At 34.8% G+C, this 21,050-nt stretch overlaps 1 protein-coding gene across 6 annotated transcripts in view; it reads right to left on the bottom strand.

Annotated features, from left to right (window-relative positions):
- The window catches only part of HDAC4 (histone deacetylase 4), a 163,133-nt gene that overhangs the window by 81,201 nt on the left and 60,882 nt on the right, over positions 1 to 21,050 (bottom strand). For 2 of the 6 annotated variants that reach the window (XM_088269172.1, XM_088269174.1), the window contains exon 1: positions 3,942 to 4,434. The exons of 2 other annotated variants lie outside the window; for them this stretch is intronic. In XM_088269172.1, coding sequence (XP_088125298.1) covers positions 3,942 to 3,960 — 19 coding nt within the window. In that variant the 5' untranslated portion in view covers positions 3,961 to 4,434. Of the gene's footprint in view, positions 1 to 3,941; positions 4,435 to 21,050 lie in introns of those variants that run through there. 2 more of the 6 variants (XM_088269176.1, XM_088269177.1) reach the window with 2 other exon arrangements.

The following is a 21,050-nucleotide window of genomic DNA, read 5'->3' as shown; positions in this document are numbered from 1 at the left end:
GTCATATATCAAAAAACTTGATTTTCAGGAGACCGTTTTTATTGTTTAAAAATATAATAAAAATATCAAGCCACTTATTGAACTTTTTGGTGTGCAACATATCTTTTTAGGTAAAACCTGAAGGTTTTTTCTAGATTTTAAAATATTTAGTAAATTAAAAAAAAAAAATTAAACAATACCTTTTCTTCAAAATGCATAAACAATACTTTCTGCCCTGTAGCGGGTAAATGTTAAGTTAAAATATGCCGCTTTTGCTGCGATATAGTACATTTTCTGTGCATTCCGAAATATTGTACAACTGAAAATTGACGATTTTTGATATATGACGTTGTTGAAAGGAAAGACCGAAATATTAAAGAAATGGTGCTAATTTTTTCTTTTTCTTTTTTCTTATAGATCCTCGGATCTGTCTGTTTTGTTATCCGTCTCTAATCATTAATGACGTGGACTGGCAGCTGTCACGCCATCGCTTCGGAGGTCTTCCAGGTGGTCTTTTTCCGTCTAGGTTCTTAAAGAGCAATTCGGACCAGTCGACTTTCTTGCATTCTATTGGCATGGGCATTCCAGAATCGTCTTCGCTGTCTTCCCCATCTGACTATATCCTCCGTACTTCACATTTTCCCAATTTCCGTGTTCCTTATTCGGTCTCTTAATGTGTTTCCGGTTTTGCACCTCAATATCTTCATTTCTGAAGTTCTTACAAGTGATTTGGTTCTCGCTATGTCCGCTCTGGTCCCTATCCCATATGTGGCAATCGGTCTTACACATACACATGTCTTATATATTTTTAATTAACTTTTAATATTATTTTTTGACATATCATCAAAGATGAAAAAGATTATGGAAGTCTGGGCATTTACGGGGCCGACGACCGCCATAGGCTGGTTTAAGTGATCACTTTAGACACGTGTAACATTCACCAATTCTACTTATTATTGACAACCACACTACTCAAATTCTTGGAAGTTCTTTATATATATATATATATATATATATATATATATATATATATATATATATATATATATATATATATATATATATATATATATATATATATATATATATATATATATATATATATATATATATATATATATATATATATATATATATATATATATATATATATATATATATATATATATATATATATATATATATATATATATATATATATATATATATATATATATATATATATATATATATATATATATATATATATATATATATATATATATATATATATATATATATATTTATATATATTTATTAGTGAGATGAAAATAACCTTTTTTTTGAATTACCTAACGTCCAAGTGACTCTGAAATCTAGCTACGGCTTATGCAACACCGTTTATCATGTCCCTACTCAGGCTTCAACTTTATAAGTTTCATAGTCTATGCCTACTTGTGAGTGGATTTACTCTTTATGTTTAAAGTTACTATAATTTCATGTAATTCATGAGTGAAAATTCTAGGCAAAAACACTCGCGAAATAAGCTTTTTATTGAGCAGAAACTCTTTTATAAGTATGTGAGGTCCGAATACTGGATAATAATCACACACATGAGAAACACCAGAAAATATAATTTTCATTTAAGCTTATAATTTAACCAGATAATTTATTTATAACATTTTGAGTGTGTCCAAATACTGAGCGAATTATCTGCACTCAAATGGTGCAAAGGGCACTGCATCAGATCGACGCAGTATTAACTTGATATTTAATAACATTAAGAGAAGGTGATCAGTCATGCGCCCCGGATCCTAGCAATTAAAATTAATTAATTAATTAATTAAAATATTTACGTTAAAAAAAAGTATACAAATATCCCGAGTGGAAGATTGTAAGGGTGCCTTTTAATTAGTGTCTTCAATTATTTTTAATTAGAAATGAAAAATCCTCGGATAATCCTCGGCAAAGAGTAATAAGGAATTTTTCACGCCATTAAAATATAATTCGAGAAGGAAATTTTCCACCGCTAACTGAGTATTACTCGAGTTAGGTAATTACAAAGGAATGATTACCTAATTACACAAACACTCACGGATTATTTTACACAAAAATATTTAACATACTAAAAGGTTAACAGAGAGTTTAACAGAGGTTAACAGAGGTTTCAGAGAGAATAGAACGCCACACCGATCTGTCCTTGCAAACAATCTTTGCCTTTTTCTTATTCAAGGATCTTCTCACACATACCCGCTGATTCTTCCAACTCCTGACCTGACTCCGCCCAAGTATTTGAAGCACTCAATCGTGCCAAGTTTTCCTCAGTGTTCTTTCATTTCAAATTTGTTTTACTGTCTTTTCTTCCCTCATTCGTTCCGCGTGTCCAAGCCATCTCAATAGACCTTTATTAATTTTATCGATAATGCTTATCTCAGCCTTGCATCTTTCCTTATATCACCATTTGAACATCTATCATCAAGTACATCGTTTTGTCAACCATTCATCTTCGATCCATCATCGTGCCTTAAAGGAATACAAAAAAGTTAAATTAATTGAAATAATTTGTGTTTCTGACGAAACCATAGAAAAAAATTTAAAAAAGTCAAAACGTAAGCATAAAGAAAGTACAAGAACTATAGAGGTATTCTAATTTTCTACTTATTGTCTCTGGAAATTTTGATAAACCTAACGATATTGGGCTGCGTCTAAGGATCCTAAGCGAATGATATAGCAACAGGATGATGGTAAGAAAGGCATGCATCGGCCTTAACTCTCCTTTTAAATGGGAATTTTTTTAAATTATTTTTAGAAATAAAAAGACTTTGTTTTTTTATCCACTTACATTTCTATTAACAACCAACTAGTTTCGGCAACAACCTGTTGCCCTCTTCAGTCATAAATTAAACCCTGAAGAGGGCAACAGGTTGTTGCCGAAACTAGTTGGTTGTTAATAAAAATGTGAGTGGATCAAAAAACAAAGTCTTTTTATTTCTCAAATAATATATCAATATGATCCACAAATTTAATGCTTTCAATATTCGAAAAAGGGATTTTTGATGTTTAGTCAAATATTAACGGGATTTCTGAATACCGTTATTTATTACAGATCCTGTATCATTGAGAACCTACTTATTGCGGTATGCTTATTAATTTTTTGCTAGATTGTGAAATTTTATATACTGACGAAATGAAAATTGAAAGAGTTACGAAATATCAACAAATAATATAATATTTTGTATTTAATTTTACAGAATAGTTACATAAAGTCATTTCAATTTAAGAGTATTACGAAATAAGTACTTATACTGTTCAAGTTACAGAATTCAGATTTGTAAATTTGTGAAAATACCTGGAAGACGGACGGGGGGGAGGAAGGAAAAGTGAAATGATCAAAGTTCAAGTCAAAGACAAATGGGACGAAACGAGGGACACACCACGATATCAATGTCGACTGACATTGTCCAGTTAAACATCAAAAACCTCATATTCATCGTTAACCAATTGTGGTGAACGATAACGATAGGAACTTTGTTTAGACTTTGTTCTACTCGTGGAAAGCGCTAAGCTGTCAGATGCCCTGGTGATTCGACTGGAAACTCTAAAACACACAAGTTCCAGCAAAATCAGAAATGAAAGTTCCACAGAAAGTAACGATAAAGTTCATCGAAACCGGAAGATAGATATCCATATAAAAAAATACAGACTAACATCCTGAGGGCATAGCGTTTGATGTTGACTGCTTATCTTACTCGGAGTAACGATGCTGAATTGATAATGTAAATATTATCATTCAGACATCACCTCGAACGGCTATGTATTGTGGCTAGCTAGAATTGTAATTGTAGCTAGAATCCAACGAGATTCCAACTATGTAGAGTACAAACTCGGTGGACATGTCATCACACAATGAGAGCGATCCACCACGGCACAGGTGGGGTGTAGCGGGACCAAAGTAGCGCGTTGGTAAAGTGTAAATAACTTACCCAGTTTCATAACATACATAATCTAAGTGTCCACAACCACTCCACAGCGAGTCTTCATTTATAATTATAGATTTAGGTGAACACACTCGAGTAACAGGCACAAACTGAACAATACCACAGCGCGCTCTACGACACTCGCGAGGAGACCAGTCAGAGGGTATCGAGAGCACACTAGCGGCGCAAGATCACAGCTGGCGCAGGCGAGGGTGATAACCAGGATGGCCGGACACGTCAGCGGGGGTCAGCCGCGGTTCAACGAACTCGCGGGACCAGCTCCGACGAAGAACTAGCGACAACCAGCGCACCGGCAGACCTGACCCAAGCACTGCTACGCCGGCAAACTCGGGCAGTCGCACAAGCACCGGAGACTGTCAAACGCCGGTGGTCGACAACCGTTTCAAAATAGCACCGAGATCTGGCGATACGTCAGGAGCCAACAGGTTACGGAGTCACGGACGGGACGACCTGGCGCGGCGATGTCGCGAGTCGAACTGGCGCGGGGCCGCGGGGGCCGCGGGGGCCCGGGGGCGGAGCTGCGGAGCCGCCGCGCGAATGCGGTAACGGCGCAAACTAACTAATCGCGACGCGCCACAAACACCGCGTATCGTGCGCGCAACACCCGCCGAAAGTGATAACCGGGAACCAAAACAAAGAGGGTAGGCCGGTCCATGTGGCGCGCCGCGCGCGCCATCGCGCGCTGGGCGCCAGAAGCTCGCCTATGATTTATCTGTTTGCGCCGTTTTTTATCGGCCGAATTTGTTTGCGGCGACGATGATAATTTATTTGATAATGCGCGTTCGAACGGCGTTGACATTTGCGCGAATTGCCGCCAACTGCACAAACAAGAGCGGGGCGGTTATGCGCAATTGGGTAACAAACGAGTGGCTGCAGACGTAACTGCGCGTCACGTTTATTTTTAACACGCACATTACATTTTGCCAGTGAAACTAGATCAATAAACCACAATATGAAAGTTGAATTGGCATCCTAATCACTGGATGAATTTTGCCACGTTCTTTTAGCGGCAATTGTCTTTTATTGATGACGATATTCGTAAAACCTTCGTAAAACCACCAAAAGATATCTTTTACATAACAGGCAGTGATAAGGTTCCGAGAGAGGCTGACGAAGGACACCCTCATAAAATTGTTTATAGAGCGCATGGCAGCGCCATCTGTTGAACGTAACAGCAACAGCAGCACGAACAAAACTAAACATTTCTCATGGCGGACAGCATGCTAATTATTGACGCAACAATGTTTTCGATTGCATTGTTATTTCATAGATTTTCGATATTTTCATTTCTTCAAAAGCATAGTAAAATTACCATACCACAAAGGTAACAATGCTTACATATAATGCATTACAAAATATAAGAACCATTGTGCACAGCGTGTTTTGAAGATTTCCATTTGCGAATATAAAATTAGTTTATGGTAATTATAATATAATTGTCATTTGTTCAGTAAATTGTAACATTATTCATATTCATTGTACACAGTGGCGTGCACAGTTTTTAATCAGGGTAGACAGTAGGATTGGGTAAGGATAAGGTATAGTAGGCACTGGTCATGTTTCTATATGAAATACGAGTAATCCAGGGTAGGCACTGCTTTTCTGCCTATATAGAATGCACGCCTCTGATTGTAAAGTTGCGCCATATTGGAATAAAGAAATACATAAATTTTACATATACATGTAAATTATTATCATTGTTACAATTCCAATTGAAATTCCAATTCGCTGTTGAAATGCGCTCCCTCAGACGAATGTGTGGAAAATCATTGTATGACAGAATTAAAAACGAAGATATAAGAAAGGAATGTAAGGCTGAACGAGGAATCATTGAAAAGATTAGGAAGAGTTCTTTGCGGTGGTATGGACATGTGGAGCGAATGGATAACGAGAGAATGACTAAGAAAATATATGTGGCGAATATGAGAAGGAAAATAGAACGAGGACGACCGAAAAAGACTTGGCACGATCAGATCAATCAGAACCTAAAATCTGGCGGTGTCAAAAGTTTGCGTAATCGGAGGGCATGTATGACTAGATGTATGGATGTGAAGGAGGCGAGGAGTGTATGTCAGGACAGAAGAGTGTGGCGTTCCATCCTCTCTGCCTACCCCTGCGGGGAAACGGCGTGATGGTAGTAGTAGTAGTAGTAGTTATAATTCCATATTATGCTCTTTCAAATAAAAATAAATCTCATATGAGTCACTTCCCAAATTCCTAAAAAAAGAATGTTCAAAAATATATTTTGCTTAAAAATTATCTACATGAATTCTACACCTGAATTTTTTTTATAAATTAAATTTAAAAAAAATACTAGTGGGTTGAAGTTCAATTAGTTGAGTAAAGTTTAGATTTGAATCCCAGTTTGACCTGAAAATTCAGATTTCAAGAATTCAGGTCATGTCGGGAAAACTGGCCGTCAAAATTTAACCGGTCCCGCTTGGTTTCAACGAAACAGGGCATTAGCATTCTCAACACCAACTACAGCGACCTACATAAATAGGTAAAAGGAGTTTAAAACATGAGGAGCATTTAAATCTTTCGTTAAAAATGTGTTTTATGATCGTTGATGATTGGTGTTTTTATGTCATTTATCAATAATAATATTATATTTAGTATTATTTATTGATTCGGCATTAACTTTGTGGATTGACATGATCATTTTATTAAAATTAAACACTTGAATAATCCACTTAATCGAGTTTTATTTTATTTATGACTAGTTTCGAAAACGACAATTGTTTTCATCTTCTGGTACAAATTAAAACATTTAATTTTTACCAGAAGATGACAACAATTGTCGTTTTCGAAACTAGTCGTAAATAAAATAAAACTCGATTAAGTGGATTATTCAAGTGTTTGATTTAAAAAATATATATATATTTAGTATTTGAAAAATCCCAATATATCTAGGATTTCCAAAATTTTGAGTAGTGTGGTTGTCAATCATGGGTAGAATGGTGAATGTTGCACGTGTGTAATAACTAAACCAGCCTTTGATAGGTCAGAAGTTCTAAAAATGCCCAGACTTCCATATTCTTCTTCATCTTTGATGAGATGTCAAAAAAATAATATGAAAAATAATCCTATAATTGGAGATAATTCAGATTTGTGAACAAGTATCTGGACACACTCAGGATAGGTCAGAAGCACTGAAAATACCCAGACTTTCATATTCTTCTTCATCTATGTTGAGATCGTGTGTAATCACTTAACCAGGCAACGATAGGTCAGAAGCTCTGCAAATACCCAGACATTCATTTTTTCTTCATCTATGCTGAGATGTCAAAAAAAAACGTAAAAATAGCTTAAAGGAAACACAAATATCTGGACACACAAAAAAATGTAAAATATTTTTTTCGTCTATTTTTACTGTATTTTTTTATATTTAATATTTAAACAATAGTCAAGCGCTTTGAGATTGATATCCCGAACGTTCAAGTGGCCATGGGGAGTGATTTCATTGTTAGAACGCAGCCATTTCTGCACGGAGCCATTGCACAATTCTCAGAATAAAGTGGCGACACGAGCGGATTGTCAATGGTATCGGTGGTCGTGGATGATGAATGCGGATGGCTGGCAGCCCTGACCAATTCGCTTCGACGCTTCCCAATAACCTCTGATAAAAATAAATATATTTTTCTGATACCATCGACACTTGAGATAACAAAATAGCTATGTTTAGTTTGTAAAGTGTATTGGTATACATACATAAGAACATCTGGAGTCCACACAGAGTACAGCAATCAAAAGATTTTTTCATTTACCTGAAACGAAGACAAAAACACATGAGTAAAATAAAAATAAAATATGTATTTAAACTAAAACTATGTGTGTGGATGTTTTTGGCAAGAGAATGTTATTAAATATGAGTATTTTAATGTTTAAAAATTTAATAAACCCTGATGATGACAAGGTTCTTATCGAAACCGGTAGGTTAAAATGAACTAATAATAAAAAAATAAAACAAACTTATTTCATTTTATAAAGTCTATAAAATGTACCACAAAGTATCTGCGAAAACATTCAAGAAACTAAAACTATGTCATTAGCAACTAGAATTATCTCTTAGAGACAGAATCAAGAGTTCACGAATTCGTGGAACCCTGGGTGTAACTGACATCAAAAGTGAGGTAGAGGAAAGGCAATTGAGATGGTATGGCCACATAGGACGTACAGAACCTAAACGTATTGTAAACCGGGCGATTACCACGGATCTTCCTCGAAAGACATCTAGAAGAAGACAAAAAAATTCATGGATGCTACAGAAAGATAACATGATTCGAAGGCATGGCCTGACGTTACCCAAGATGGAAGGACTTACAATCTGAAGACGAGGAGAGCCGACCCTAACAGTCTACAAAGATGATAAGTTGGGATGGATGGAGCTATAAAGAAGAAGAACTAGCAACTTGAAGAGGAATAGGCCGGCCCCAGAAAAGATGGGCCGATGACATTGTCCCCGTCGCGGGTAGTAAGCGGATTGAAAGAGCCCTTGCGAGAAAAGTCTGGAAGGAATTAGAAGAGGCCTACATACAGCAGGGAGAGACGAATGACAAAAGAAGATGAAGAACTAGCAACTAAAATATCGGTAAAAAATTAAGATAAATGCTAGTTGTTACTACATTCTTTACATGTCGCTCACTCCTTTTAACAACGTCATAAATCAAAAAAACTTGATTTTTCAGGAAATCGTTTTTAAAGTTAAAAAATATAATACAATTTTTTAAAAATAAATATCAGGCCACTTATTGAACTTTTTACTGTGCAACAGACCTTTTTAGGTATAACCTGAATGTTTTTTCACCATTTGAAAAATATTAAGTATATTTTTAAAAAAATAATTAAACAATACATTTTCTTTAAAATGCAAAAACTACACTTTCTGCCCTGTAGCGGGTAAATATTAATATTTAAATATGCCGCTTTTGCTGGGATATAGTACATTTTCTGGGCATTCCAAAAACATGCACAACTGAAAATTGACGATTTTTGATATATGAAGTTCTTGAAAGGAGTGAGCGATGTGTCACCTTGGTAATCCTCAAAAATTGGATGTCCGTCATAAATTTTACGAATGTTCCATAATCTAGGGCTGAGTGTTCTTTATATAAGTATATTTTAACATTCTCGATACAAAAGGTGAAGTATGGAAGATTTTGTGAATCTTTTGAGAAAACACTGGATAAATATAGCTCCTAGTCGACCCTCTTTTTCGCCTTTCATGATTAGGTGTCACAACATTTTGAGTGTGTCCAAATACTTATTCACAAAATCTGGATTATCGCCAATTACAGGAGTTATTTTCAAATTATTTTTTGACATCCGTCTAAATGAAGTTGTCCAAAACATGTCTTTAATGAAGTTCTAGTGATTCAAGAACAATGTTTCGAAATTTGAGTAGTGTGGTTGTCAATAATGGGTATAATTAGTGAATGTTACACGTGTGTAAAGTGATCACTTAAACCAGCCTATATATATACATATATATATATAATATATATATATATATATATATATATATATATATATATATATATATATATATATATATATATATATATATATATATATATATATATATATATATATATGTACATTTATATATATTTATATATGGAACTTCTAAGAATTTGAGTAGTGTGGTTGTCAATAATGGGTAGAATTGGTGAATGTTACTTCATGTTGCTTCATCTTTGATGAGATGTCAAAAAATAATATTATGTGCTAATAGCTCGTACTTGTCTCCTCTCAGCACATGCCCCAGATAGGGCACCTTCCGGACCTTGATACCAGTCAGCAACTGTCTCCCTGCTCTTGCTCTTCGGAGCACAATGGCGTTTCTGATCATATCGGTCCATTTTACATTGCACATATAAAAAAAAAAATCAAGAAAAATTGTATGTTTTTGTCAAGATACAAATAGAACGAACGTGTTTTTATACCCATTATGCAAGCAAAAAAGGTAAGGTCAATGAATGTCAGACTAAATATATGTAGATATATACGAGACGCAGACTGCTTATAGCTCATGGCGAGGATGAAGTACAGACCAGGGTTTTTTCTGCATCGAAAACGAGTTCTGACAATTGCATAATGAAAAAAGCAATTATTACCGGAGCGGCCGAGTGTGGTCACAGGGAAATTATAATTACGGATGATATGCTGGATAATGATATGTTGCCGTGTTCACGCGAGTGCCGATTGAATACATAACATTACTTTGAATCACTTTTAGGAGTGTCCGAATCCTTGTTCACAAATATGGGTTTATCCACTAAGGAGTTATTTCTATATTCTGACATCTCAACATAGACGAAGAAGAATATACAAGTCTGGTTATTTATGTATGCAAGATCCTAACCCTGTAACTAATCAGATTTCATATTATTTTATTAAAATTAAACATTGTCCGCCTCCGTAGTGTAATGGTCAGCACGCTCGGCTACCGTTCTGGAGGTCCCGGGTTCGATTCCCAAGGGGGGTAAAATAAATATAAGTGATTTATTCACTGTAATATTTATTCAATACTACCATGGACTGGTACCTGAAGCGGAGGCCTGATCACCTTTCCTTCATGTGTAAATGATCAAGATAACACTGCGTTTATATGACACAGTGCCCTATGCATCATTGGGGTGCGGATAAGGGTTTTATTATTTATTAAAACTAAACACTTGAATATACAACTTTATCGAGTTTTATTTTTATTAACGACTAGTTTCGAAAACGACAGATGTTTTCGAAATTAGTCGTAAATAAAAATAAAACTCGATAAAGTGGTATATTCGAGTGTTTAATTTTAATAAAATAATCATGTCATTCCACAAAGTTAATGCCGAATCAATAAATAATATAGATTTCATATTCTTCTTCATCTATGTTGAGATGTCAAAATTTAAAAATAACTTCCACAAACACACATTTATTTTACAAAATGTAAAAAATAAAAATTAGAAACCCAGAAGTGTGGAAAAGGATTTGGACATACTCAAAATTGTTGTGCATAAAATAATCTGGTAAAATAATAGGCTGCAAATGAATTTAAAAATCATGTTTTCAGGCGTTTCCCAGTATTCAAAATAATCCGGTTAGGATTTCGCGTGCATCTAAATAAACGGGTGTCTCTGGTAAAGAAAAGCTTTCTCAAATCAACCATAAATGGCTCCAGTAAATCCACACAGTAAACCGTCTATGATGTATGTAGAAGTTTAAAAAAATGAGTAGCATGGATTGAGAAGCACTCAATTTTTGGGTAAAATGGTGAGTATTGCACGTGTGTAAAGTGATCACCTAACCAGCCTACGACAGGTCGTAAGCCCTGTAAATACTTAAAATACCACATAATTTTTCATGTTGAGATGGCAATGAGCAATTATTATTGCAGATTTTAGATTTTAGTTACGTATTTAATGAAAAAAATTAAAATTAAAATTGAGTAAATGAATTTGGGCAAAATAAAAGGCGTTAATCTAAAAATAAATATTTCTCGAAATACACACAAGAAGTCACTGTGATGAGAGTATTGAAGTCTGGATATTTATAATGTATACTAATGAAGCAGACAGTTCACAAAAGAAGGACGGACTAAGAAGTTGAATGCAGTCAAAATACGATCTCTCAGACAAATGTGCGCCAAATGATGTATGAAAGATGTTCGAATGGTGATATAAGGAAAAAATGCAAGACTAAGAAAAGCATTATCAATAAAATTAATAAAGGTACGTTGAGATGGTTTGGACATGTGGATCGGATGAGTGAAGAAAAAGCAGATAAACTAATTTATGAGGCGAGTGTAGTAGGTTATAGGGGTACAGGAAAACCGAGGAAAACTTGGCACAATCAAGTTTATGAAATACTTGGGTGTGGTCAGGTCAGGAGTCGGAATAATCAGCGAGTATGTATGAGGAGATGCATGAGTGTAGGAGAGGCGAAGATTGTTTGCAAAGATTACAGATTGGTGTAGCTTTCTCTTCTCTCTGCCTGCCCCTGCGGGAAAACAGTGCGATGGTTCGTTAGCTAGTAAATTTAAACCATTCCACCATGTCTTTAAAGTGAAGGTAAAATTGAGTTTGTCACAGACAACAATCAGCAGGCATATTTGGGCTATATTTATACAGAGTGTTTGCTCAAAATAGACAAAAGATTTTAAAAAAAGTTCCACAACTAATCGCAATGTACCTGTTGTATAGAGAATATTTAAATATACTAATATAAAGACCACTTAACCCTAGATTACAGGACATGCGTAAAATTTACGACATACATACATCCAATCCGTGTGGAGCACCGAGGCAACACATGTAAAAAATGTAGTGACAACTAGCATTTATCACAATTTTTATAGATACTTTATATTACGTTCTAAAAAAAATGTTACACTTTTTAAAAAAACATTCCTTTTAACTCCTTTCCTTGCAATAACTCTTTTCTTTTCAAAACCATACATATTTATTTTTAAGAAAAAACTTTTTTTTCAATACAAAAACAATGTTTTAAGCACAAAATTCAATTACGTTTAATGTTACCTTGGTTTATATAAAATAAGGTTGCGGGCTATAAGACCCAGTATACGATAAATCGAATCTTAATTTTCTTTAAACCCAAGTAACATTTCACGGTATTGTTTTTTTTTCTTAAAACGTTTTTGTATTAAAAAAATATAATTTTCTTTGAAATAAATATATGGTTCTAATAAGAAAATAATTATTTAAGATAAGGAGTTTTCAAAAAAAATTATAAAAATATTTTCTCAATATACATATATTCTTTAAAAAAAGTCAAATACAATACAGATTTTAAAAAAAATTAAGCGTAAAAAGACACCTAGCCATTTTTAATTAATGTTTTACATAGTAAATGCCACTATTTCTCAAAATTACCACAAAGTGACTGCCGAATCCATTAATGAAAAGACACCTAGCCCCTAGCATAGCCAATCGTGTTCTAATTTGAACGTGGAGATCTTAAGATAGAGTAAACGTTGTCGGTAAAACGTGAGTTTTTACTATCGTCGTACATTTTACGATAGTCCCGTACATTGGAACAAGTCTAGCGGTCTCTAGGGTTAAGCCCGCATCAGACACAGAATGCTGGTAAAACGTGATCAGTGCGGAGAGCTAAATATACGCGGCTTATCCATACATTTGCATAAATTAAGTAACGAAGTATGGTCTAGAACGAGTTGTGAGCCAATGTCCAAAAATAGGACCTAATGGATTCAGTCAATTGATAATACGGCAACGCCAAACACTTGTGAATACCAGCTCTCTAGTCGAGTTCTTGTAAACAATCTCTACACCCGGATGGGAGAAAACATTCCTCTATGCAAATTTTTAAATATTTACTATGCATAATATCTCTTGAAACTGATGAAAAGATTTTATTTACATTTTTTTACCTTGTTTACTTCGTGTAAAGGTCTAAATATGCTCATTTTAAGCATGCTATTATTGAGCAATTGCTACTCAGTAGCATGTGTGTATCTATCTATCTTTACAAACATTCTTCGCCTCTTCCACATTCATGCATTTCCTCATACACACCCGCCTATTATTCCGACTCCTGATCTGACCACTTTCAAGTATTTGAATACTTAATCATGCTAAGTTTTTCTCTGCTTCTATTACCAACCACATTCGCCTCATAAATTTGTTTTACTGTTACTTCACTCATTCGATTCACAAGCCAAAACTGTCTCAACACACCTTTTTTAATTTTATTGATAATGCTTTTCTCAGCTTTGCATTATTTCCTTATACCACCATTTAAACATTCATTCACATTCATGCATATTCGTTCGAGAGAACGCATTTCGACAGCATTCAGTCTACTTTCATCATATTTTTGCCAACTCCGTACTTCACTTCCATATATTAGGACTTCATGGTATACTGCCAGTTTAGCTTTCGTTGATAGGGTTTTATTTGCTATAACTGAATTCAGTGCACCATTCACTCTGTTCCCAGAATTCACTCTCCTTTCTATAATAATATTTACTATCCGTATATTGGATAAGGATTTTGATACCATAAACCAAGCTGGGACACAAAATGCCGAACCCTCTTCTAGTGGAACGGAAGGCCTGTTGAGGACAGTCAACAGTCCGGCTTCTCCTGGGGAGTGCAAAGTGGTTTTCTCCCAGCAATGAGCAAATGCTGACAAGTCCAACAATAGTTTATCCCTCCTGTTCCCAACACAGCTTAAGTAAAACATGTTTCTTCGCTAGAAGAAACAAAAATCCACTTAATGATTTACAAATCTTGTTCATAATATGCAAGGTAAACAATAATGCAACTCGCTGATATAGGCTTCATGACCTGCGGAACCATTTGCAGGAGATCAAAATAAAGATAGAAAGCGTAAAATACTGCTTCTTCAAAAGTAATGACCCCTTTAACGCACGGTGTGATAGTTATCATTATATGCATGATGATTTTAAATGGATGAGGGTAGAATACATTAGATACAAAACTCTCCTTATCATTCATCGTTCACTTTGTGCAATAAAACTTTAATTAAAATGGTATTACACAAAGTGAACGATGAATGATAAGGAGTGTGTTATATTACCATACCAAAAGTTAACAATGCTTTTAATATACAAGATATACATTGGATACAGCTGAAAACGGGCCAAAATGTTTTTTGAAGTATGGACTTTTCGTTACACTATCAAACTTTAGCGGGAACTGAGAATGTCTTCCTCTCCTCCGCTTGTATTTTTCCGCTAATAGTTTTGTTTATACTCCTTTTCGAACGAGACTCGAAGAACCCAAACAAAGCACGAGTGAACGCATTTAGAAACCCTAAATATCTGCTCTTTATTTAAAAACGCCCATCCGCCATGTTGCGGCATGTATTTTTAAACCAGATTAGGCAGTTTATTTTTAGGCGAACATCGGGTTCTGGTGCGGCTCTAACCTCTCCGAGTGCCGCCCGTCTCGTTCAACTCTCGCTCCAGAGTCAAAAGGGGAGAGAATCAAGCGCCACTTGTATTCCAGCGTGCACGAATGGTCCGCGACGTCTGCTCGGCGACTGTTTTTCCTGGTTGAACTTGACAGTGTCTGGAGCCGCGGATTTATTTATATCCCACGCCGACAAATTAGGCTCTTTGTCAATCGGTGCATATTAGATTAGTCGGTCTAAAAGGGTGGCGGATGAAACGGTCCGTCGCTTTGTTTTCCTTGGCCGCTTCGCTTTTCTTTTAATAAGCCGTTCCCCGCGGTGGTCCGCCATCCGTAAAGGTTAATTTATCAATCTCCCGAAATAGCCGTTCAGTTTTTGAAACTTTTCCTCATCTCCCGCAATTATATGATTCACCGCCCGCGATCTAACGGCTCGCTGAAAATAGACTCATTTTTAGCTAGCCGAAATAGTTTGCGTTTACAATTATCAGAGAGGGCGACGGCGACCTGCGTGACATAAGTTGTCGATGTTTGCAGTCCTCTTCCGTTCTTCTTTGTAGTGTTCGCGAGACTTTATTGCGATAAGGAAACTCTTCGCATCGCGGAGCGGCGACTCCTCGAGAACTCCACGCACTTCCGGACGCGGCTACCGAGGAACGTAGTATAGTAGTGTCGGAGCTCTCGCTGCACGCGTAATTGGTCCTAGTCCAAGTAGGCACATTATAAGGACCTTTGGGCGTCATTTAAGACCAGTTAAGTGGATAATTTGGTTGGTCCATCCTGTCCTTCAATCGTTCTAGAAGCAACTATTTGCTTCCATATTATTTTGAGCGCAGAAAACGTGAATTATTGAGATTAATGATCGCATTATTGCGTAGGTTCTACTAAATATGCTCAATTTTGTATATGTTTTATATTTCTTCTTCTATTGCACAGGTTCTTGAACCTTTTTGGTTAACCCTCCCTTACCGGTGTTGTGTACCTTGTACGCATTGCTTCTAATAACCATAATATCTCTATAAATATAATAAACACAAGGCTAAGATTTTAGATATTCCTTCATAACATATTTTGTCTCTAAGAGGCACTCCAGCCGACCATCTAAGCATTCGCATTTCAGCAGTTTATCGTGATATGATACGAGTAAAACCAATCTTCCTTACAGCTGATCTAGAGAATCGGCCCGTACTAAATGAATTAATTTAGCGTTGGATGCAACATGTGTATACATGATTGGATTGGGAAACAGCCCCGCTGGCTGAGAGCGGACTAGTCTATGTGGCGGAGTTGGTAGTCTGTGTTCTGTACTCTGTATTTTGCATTGTATTAATACACTGGGCTAAAGTAAGCCACGAGGCGGCTTTCAGTCGTTCCTGAAATAGCGAGCCCGATTTCAGACTGTTTCCGCGCCGTTCCTCGTATTCATATTTAGGGACGTTCAAAGGTAAAGATCAAATTATAATAAAAATAAAATACTCGCTTTTTACCACCTAAGTTTAAAAAAGCGTTTTATTTATATATTACTTATATATTATTTATTGGAACTGCAGACAGTTGGTGGAATTGCATATTGAATTGTTGGGTAATATATCCAAAATAAAACAAGGTTTATTGGATTGAATTCTACATTTATTTATGTATATGTTAATATGAGACGCGTTTCATCTTATTAAGACATTGTCAAACACTCAAGTTTTTGATAATGTCTTAATAAGACGAAACGCGTCACATATTAACGTATGCATAAATAAATGTAGAATTCAATCCAATAAAACTTGTATAATTTTTAATATATTACCCAACAATTCAGTTGTATTTATAATTTAATTATGTAATTAAAAGGTAACTTTGTTTTAAAATCACTGTAAATATTTTATTATAATTTAATTATAATGTCTACCGGTTTTCAAGCTAACCACTTTTTTTATCAGCACTGATAAATACAGTTTAATCAGTCTTGATCAGTCTTGATAAAGAAGCAGTTATAATGAAGTTATAATAAAATATTTATAGTGATTTTAAAACAAAGTTACATTTTAGTTATAAAATGGAAAATCACAAAGTTAATGCTTCAATAACATAACGCCGAAAGTCAACTTAAAAAAAAGTAGAGTATTAAAAACCCGCCTATTTATTTATCATCACACACATAATTAATTTTAAACTAAAAAACCGTCACGCCGCTTCCCCGTAGGGGTAGGCAGAGACAATAGAACGCCACATCAATCTGTCTTTGCAAACAATCTTCCACATTCATAAATCTTTTCATACGTAGTCGTACCCGCCGATTATTCCGACTTCTGAGCTAACTCTATAACTTATCTCGAGTTTTCTTCAGTTTTCTCCTGCTTCTATTACCGACCACATTCGCCTAGTAATTTAGTTTTGATATTTAATATTCTGTCTTCACTCATTCGATTCAAATACCCAAACCATCTGAACGCACCTTTCTTAACTTAATCGATATAATACCTGCTCAGCCTTGCATTCTTTTCTTTTATCACCATTCGAACATCTGTCATACAACGTTTTGCCGCACATTCGTCTTTTATAGATGAATAACCCGCAAAGCCTCTCCTTTTAGAGTCATTTTTGTAGGTAGAATAGTAAGGATATAGAAGGTAAATTTGAAGTTTACATTTAAAACACCCAGGCCAATTGAAAATAACTCCCATACCCGCCGATTATTTCGACTCTTGTTCGACCACTCCCAAGTATTTGTAATGAAAAGCGATTTTCTATGTAAGTGTTTTATTTTTATATACAACATTTTGAGTGTGTCCAAATACTTGTTCACAAAATCTGGATTATCTCCAATTACAGGAGTTATTTTCATATTACACACTATTTGAACACACTCAAAATAAATTATCTGCTCAAATTATAAGCTAAAATAATAAAAATGATATTTTCTGGTGTTTCTCATGTGTGTGATTACAATCCAGGATTCGGACCTCACATAACTAATAAAAGAGTTTCTGCTAAAAAAAAGCTTCTTTTCATCTCACCGATAGATGTCTCTAGTGAAGTTCTTGTGATTCAAGAACAATGTTTAAAAATTGGTTCATATATATATATATATATATATATATATATATATATATATATATATATATATATATATATATATATATATATGTAGAACTTGAGTAGTGAGAATTTGAGTAGTGTGGTTGTCAATAATGGGTAGAATTGGTGAATGCTACACGTGTGTAAAGTGATCACTTAAACCAGCCTATGACGGTCGTCAGCCCCGTATTCTTCTTCATCTATGATGAGATGTCAAAAATTGATATATATATATTTTATTTTTTATTTTCCTGTTAAGTTTTTTAAATCCAGTGTCAACTTGATTCTCCCTCGCGTAGCATGTCGGAGAAATATTAATAGATCCGAGAAAATCTAAAAGAGTACCAGGACTGAAATTACAGTGAAAAGATAGAGAGTTCACTATGTAGCGCAGATAACTATAGCTCTCCTTCCATTCTGTAAATACCTAATAATCTTTCATTTCCTTTTGGGTATCATTAATTTCCTGGCAATACTGATCGACAACCGTTGTCAAAATAGCAAACGTTGGAAATAGACGTCCAGAAATAAAGTTTCATTTATCTACACGAAGTTAAAACGTTAACTACGCAGTGTAGATAACTTGATTCATAACATTTCAAATGTGTCCAAATAATTTTCACAAATCTGGTTTTTTCCCACTTAGGAAATATTTCACATTCTTGACATCTCAATATAGATGAAGAAGAATGTGGATAAGTCATTATTTTTAGTTTTTCTACATCTCAGCATAGAATAAATATGTACATAAAGCAAAGGTGAGGGATTTTTTTATTTTTCTTTTCAATTTTCCTTTATTTTCAAACTCCACACCCCCTCCCCCTAACTAACCCCCTACTTACAGCACAGATAAATTAGTAAAAGGCAGTAATGCCGTAAAAAAATAAATTTCAAAATAATAAATATATATATATATATATATATATATATATATATATATATATATATATATATATATATATATATATATATATATATATATATATATATATATATATATATATATATATATATATATATATATACAAATTTATATTTGTGCTTTAGTTTATATTCAGACCCAAAGACGGAAGCATTTGTAGCTTCCGAAACTAGTCGTTAAAATAAATATAGCTCAAATGGTAAAAAACATGTGTTATCATTTACAATTTCATAATGCCTTACCACAAAGTGAATGCCGAAACAATAAATAGAATTAATATTATATTTAAAATAATCATAGCAAATTGAATATAGCTCTGGAGCTGGTAAATTTGCCGACTATAGATGAAGGCGTTCGTAAACCTGTGTTGAAGTATTTTTTTCATATTATTTATTTTTTTACATCTCAACCATCTCATCATGAAGAAGAATATGGAAGTCTGGGCATTTACGATGCTTACGACCGTCATAGGCTGGTTTAAATAATCACTTTAGACAATTCTACACATGATTGACAACCACACTACTCAAATTCTTGGAAGTTCTATATATATGATACAATTTCGAAACACTGTTCTTGGATCATTAGAATTTCAGTAGAGACATCTAATAAAAAATAACTCCTATAATTGGAGATAGCCCAGATTTCACTCACTCCTTTCAAGAACGTCATAAATAAAAAATCGTCAATTTTCAGTTGAGCATATTTTCAGAATGCCCAGAAAATGTACTATATCCCAGCAAAAGCGGCATGTTTTTAACTTAATATTTACCCGCTACAGGGCAGAAAGTGTTGTTTTTGCATTTTGAAGAAAAGGTATTGTTTAATTATTTTTTTAGGTATACTAAATATTTTTCAAATGGAAAAAAAAACCTTCAGGTTTTACCTAAAAAGATCTGTTGGACAGTAAAAAGTTCAATAAGCGGCTCGATATTTATTTTTGATACATTGTTTTATATTTTTAAACTTTAAAAACGTTCTCCTGAAAAATCAAGTTTTTCGATTTATGACGTTCTTGAAAGGAGTGAGCGATTTGTGAACAAGTATTTAGACACTCTAAATATTGTCAATAGTTTTTATTATCTAGAAAGCACTGGTCGCGCACAGATCTGCCAACTGTGCCCGTCAGCTGTCACTTTCCGCTATTGTTTCATCTCCGGCCGAGCGCTCCGCGGCAGACCTTTAGATATGTGCGAATACCAGAGAGCGAAATGGCCCGTGAAGCGCTGTGGGGTAACACGACTGCTGACCACGCGCTGTTGGCCGGCCAACATGGCCCGCAGTGCTGCCAACAACGTTAACTAATTATTTTAAAAATTAAACTTAGTTTTGTTTTGAATATTGAAAGCATTAACTTTGCGGATCATATTAATATATATTTTGAGAAATAAAAAGACTTTGTGTTTTATCCACTCACATTTTTACTAACCGACTAGTTTCGGCAACAACCTGTTGCCCTCTTCAGGGTGTAATTTAAAAATTAATAAATATCTTATAAATTAAACCCTGAAGAGGGCAACAGGTTGTTGCCTAAACTAGTTGATTAATAAAAATGTGAGTGGATCAAAACACAGTCTTTTTATTTCTCTAAATAATATAAACACTTGTTAACTAACTAACTAACTAACCGTCACGCCGTTTCCCCGCAGGGGTAGGCAGAGAGAATAGAATGCCACACCACTCTGTCATTGCAAACATTCTTCGCCTCTTCCGCGTTCATGCATCTCCTCATACATACCCGCCGATTGTTTCGACTCCTAACCTGACTACTTTCAAGTTTTTGGCATACTTGATCGTGCCAAGTTTTTCTCTGTCTTCCTCTGCTCCTTTTTACAATTACATTCGCCTCATAAATTTGTTTTACCGTTCTTACCTCACTCATTCGTTCTACATGTCCAAACCATCTCAACACAGCTTTCTTAATTTTATCGATAATGGTTATCTCAGCTTTGCATTCCTTCCTTATTTCACTATTCGAACATCTATCATACATCGTTTTGTCGCACATTCTTCTGAAAGATCGCATTTTGGCTGCATTCAGTCTACTTTCATCCTTCTTTTCCCAACTCCATGTTTCCAGAAGAAATGAAAATATCGGCTGTTGTAAACACTTCACCAGTCTAATATAATCTTTTATAGGTTGAGTATGTTAAATTAGATAGTCCTCCCGTCTGAAAAGTAGGTACTTATTTTGTG

This window comes from Brachycentrus maculatus, unplaced genomic scaffold (genome assembly GCF_059751285.1).
Source record: "Brachycentrus maculatus isolate JH-2025_06_01 unplaced genomic scaffold, ASM5975128v1 h1tg000340l, whole genome shotgun sequence".
Lineage (NCBI taxonomy): Eukaryota > Metazoa > Arthropoda > Insecta > Trichoptera > Brachycentridae > Brachycentrus > Brachycentrus maculatus.
This window is presented reverse-complemented; position numbering and strand designations above follow the sequence as displayed.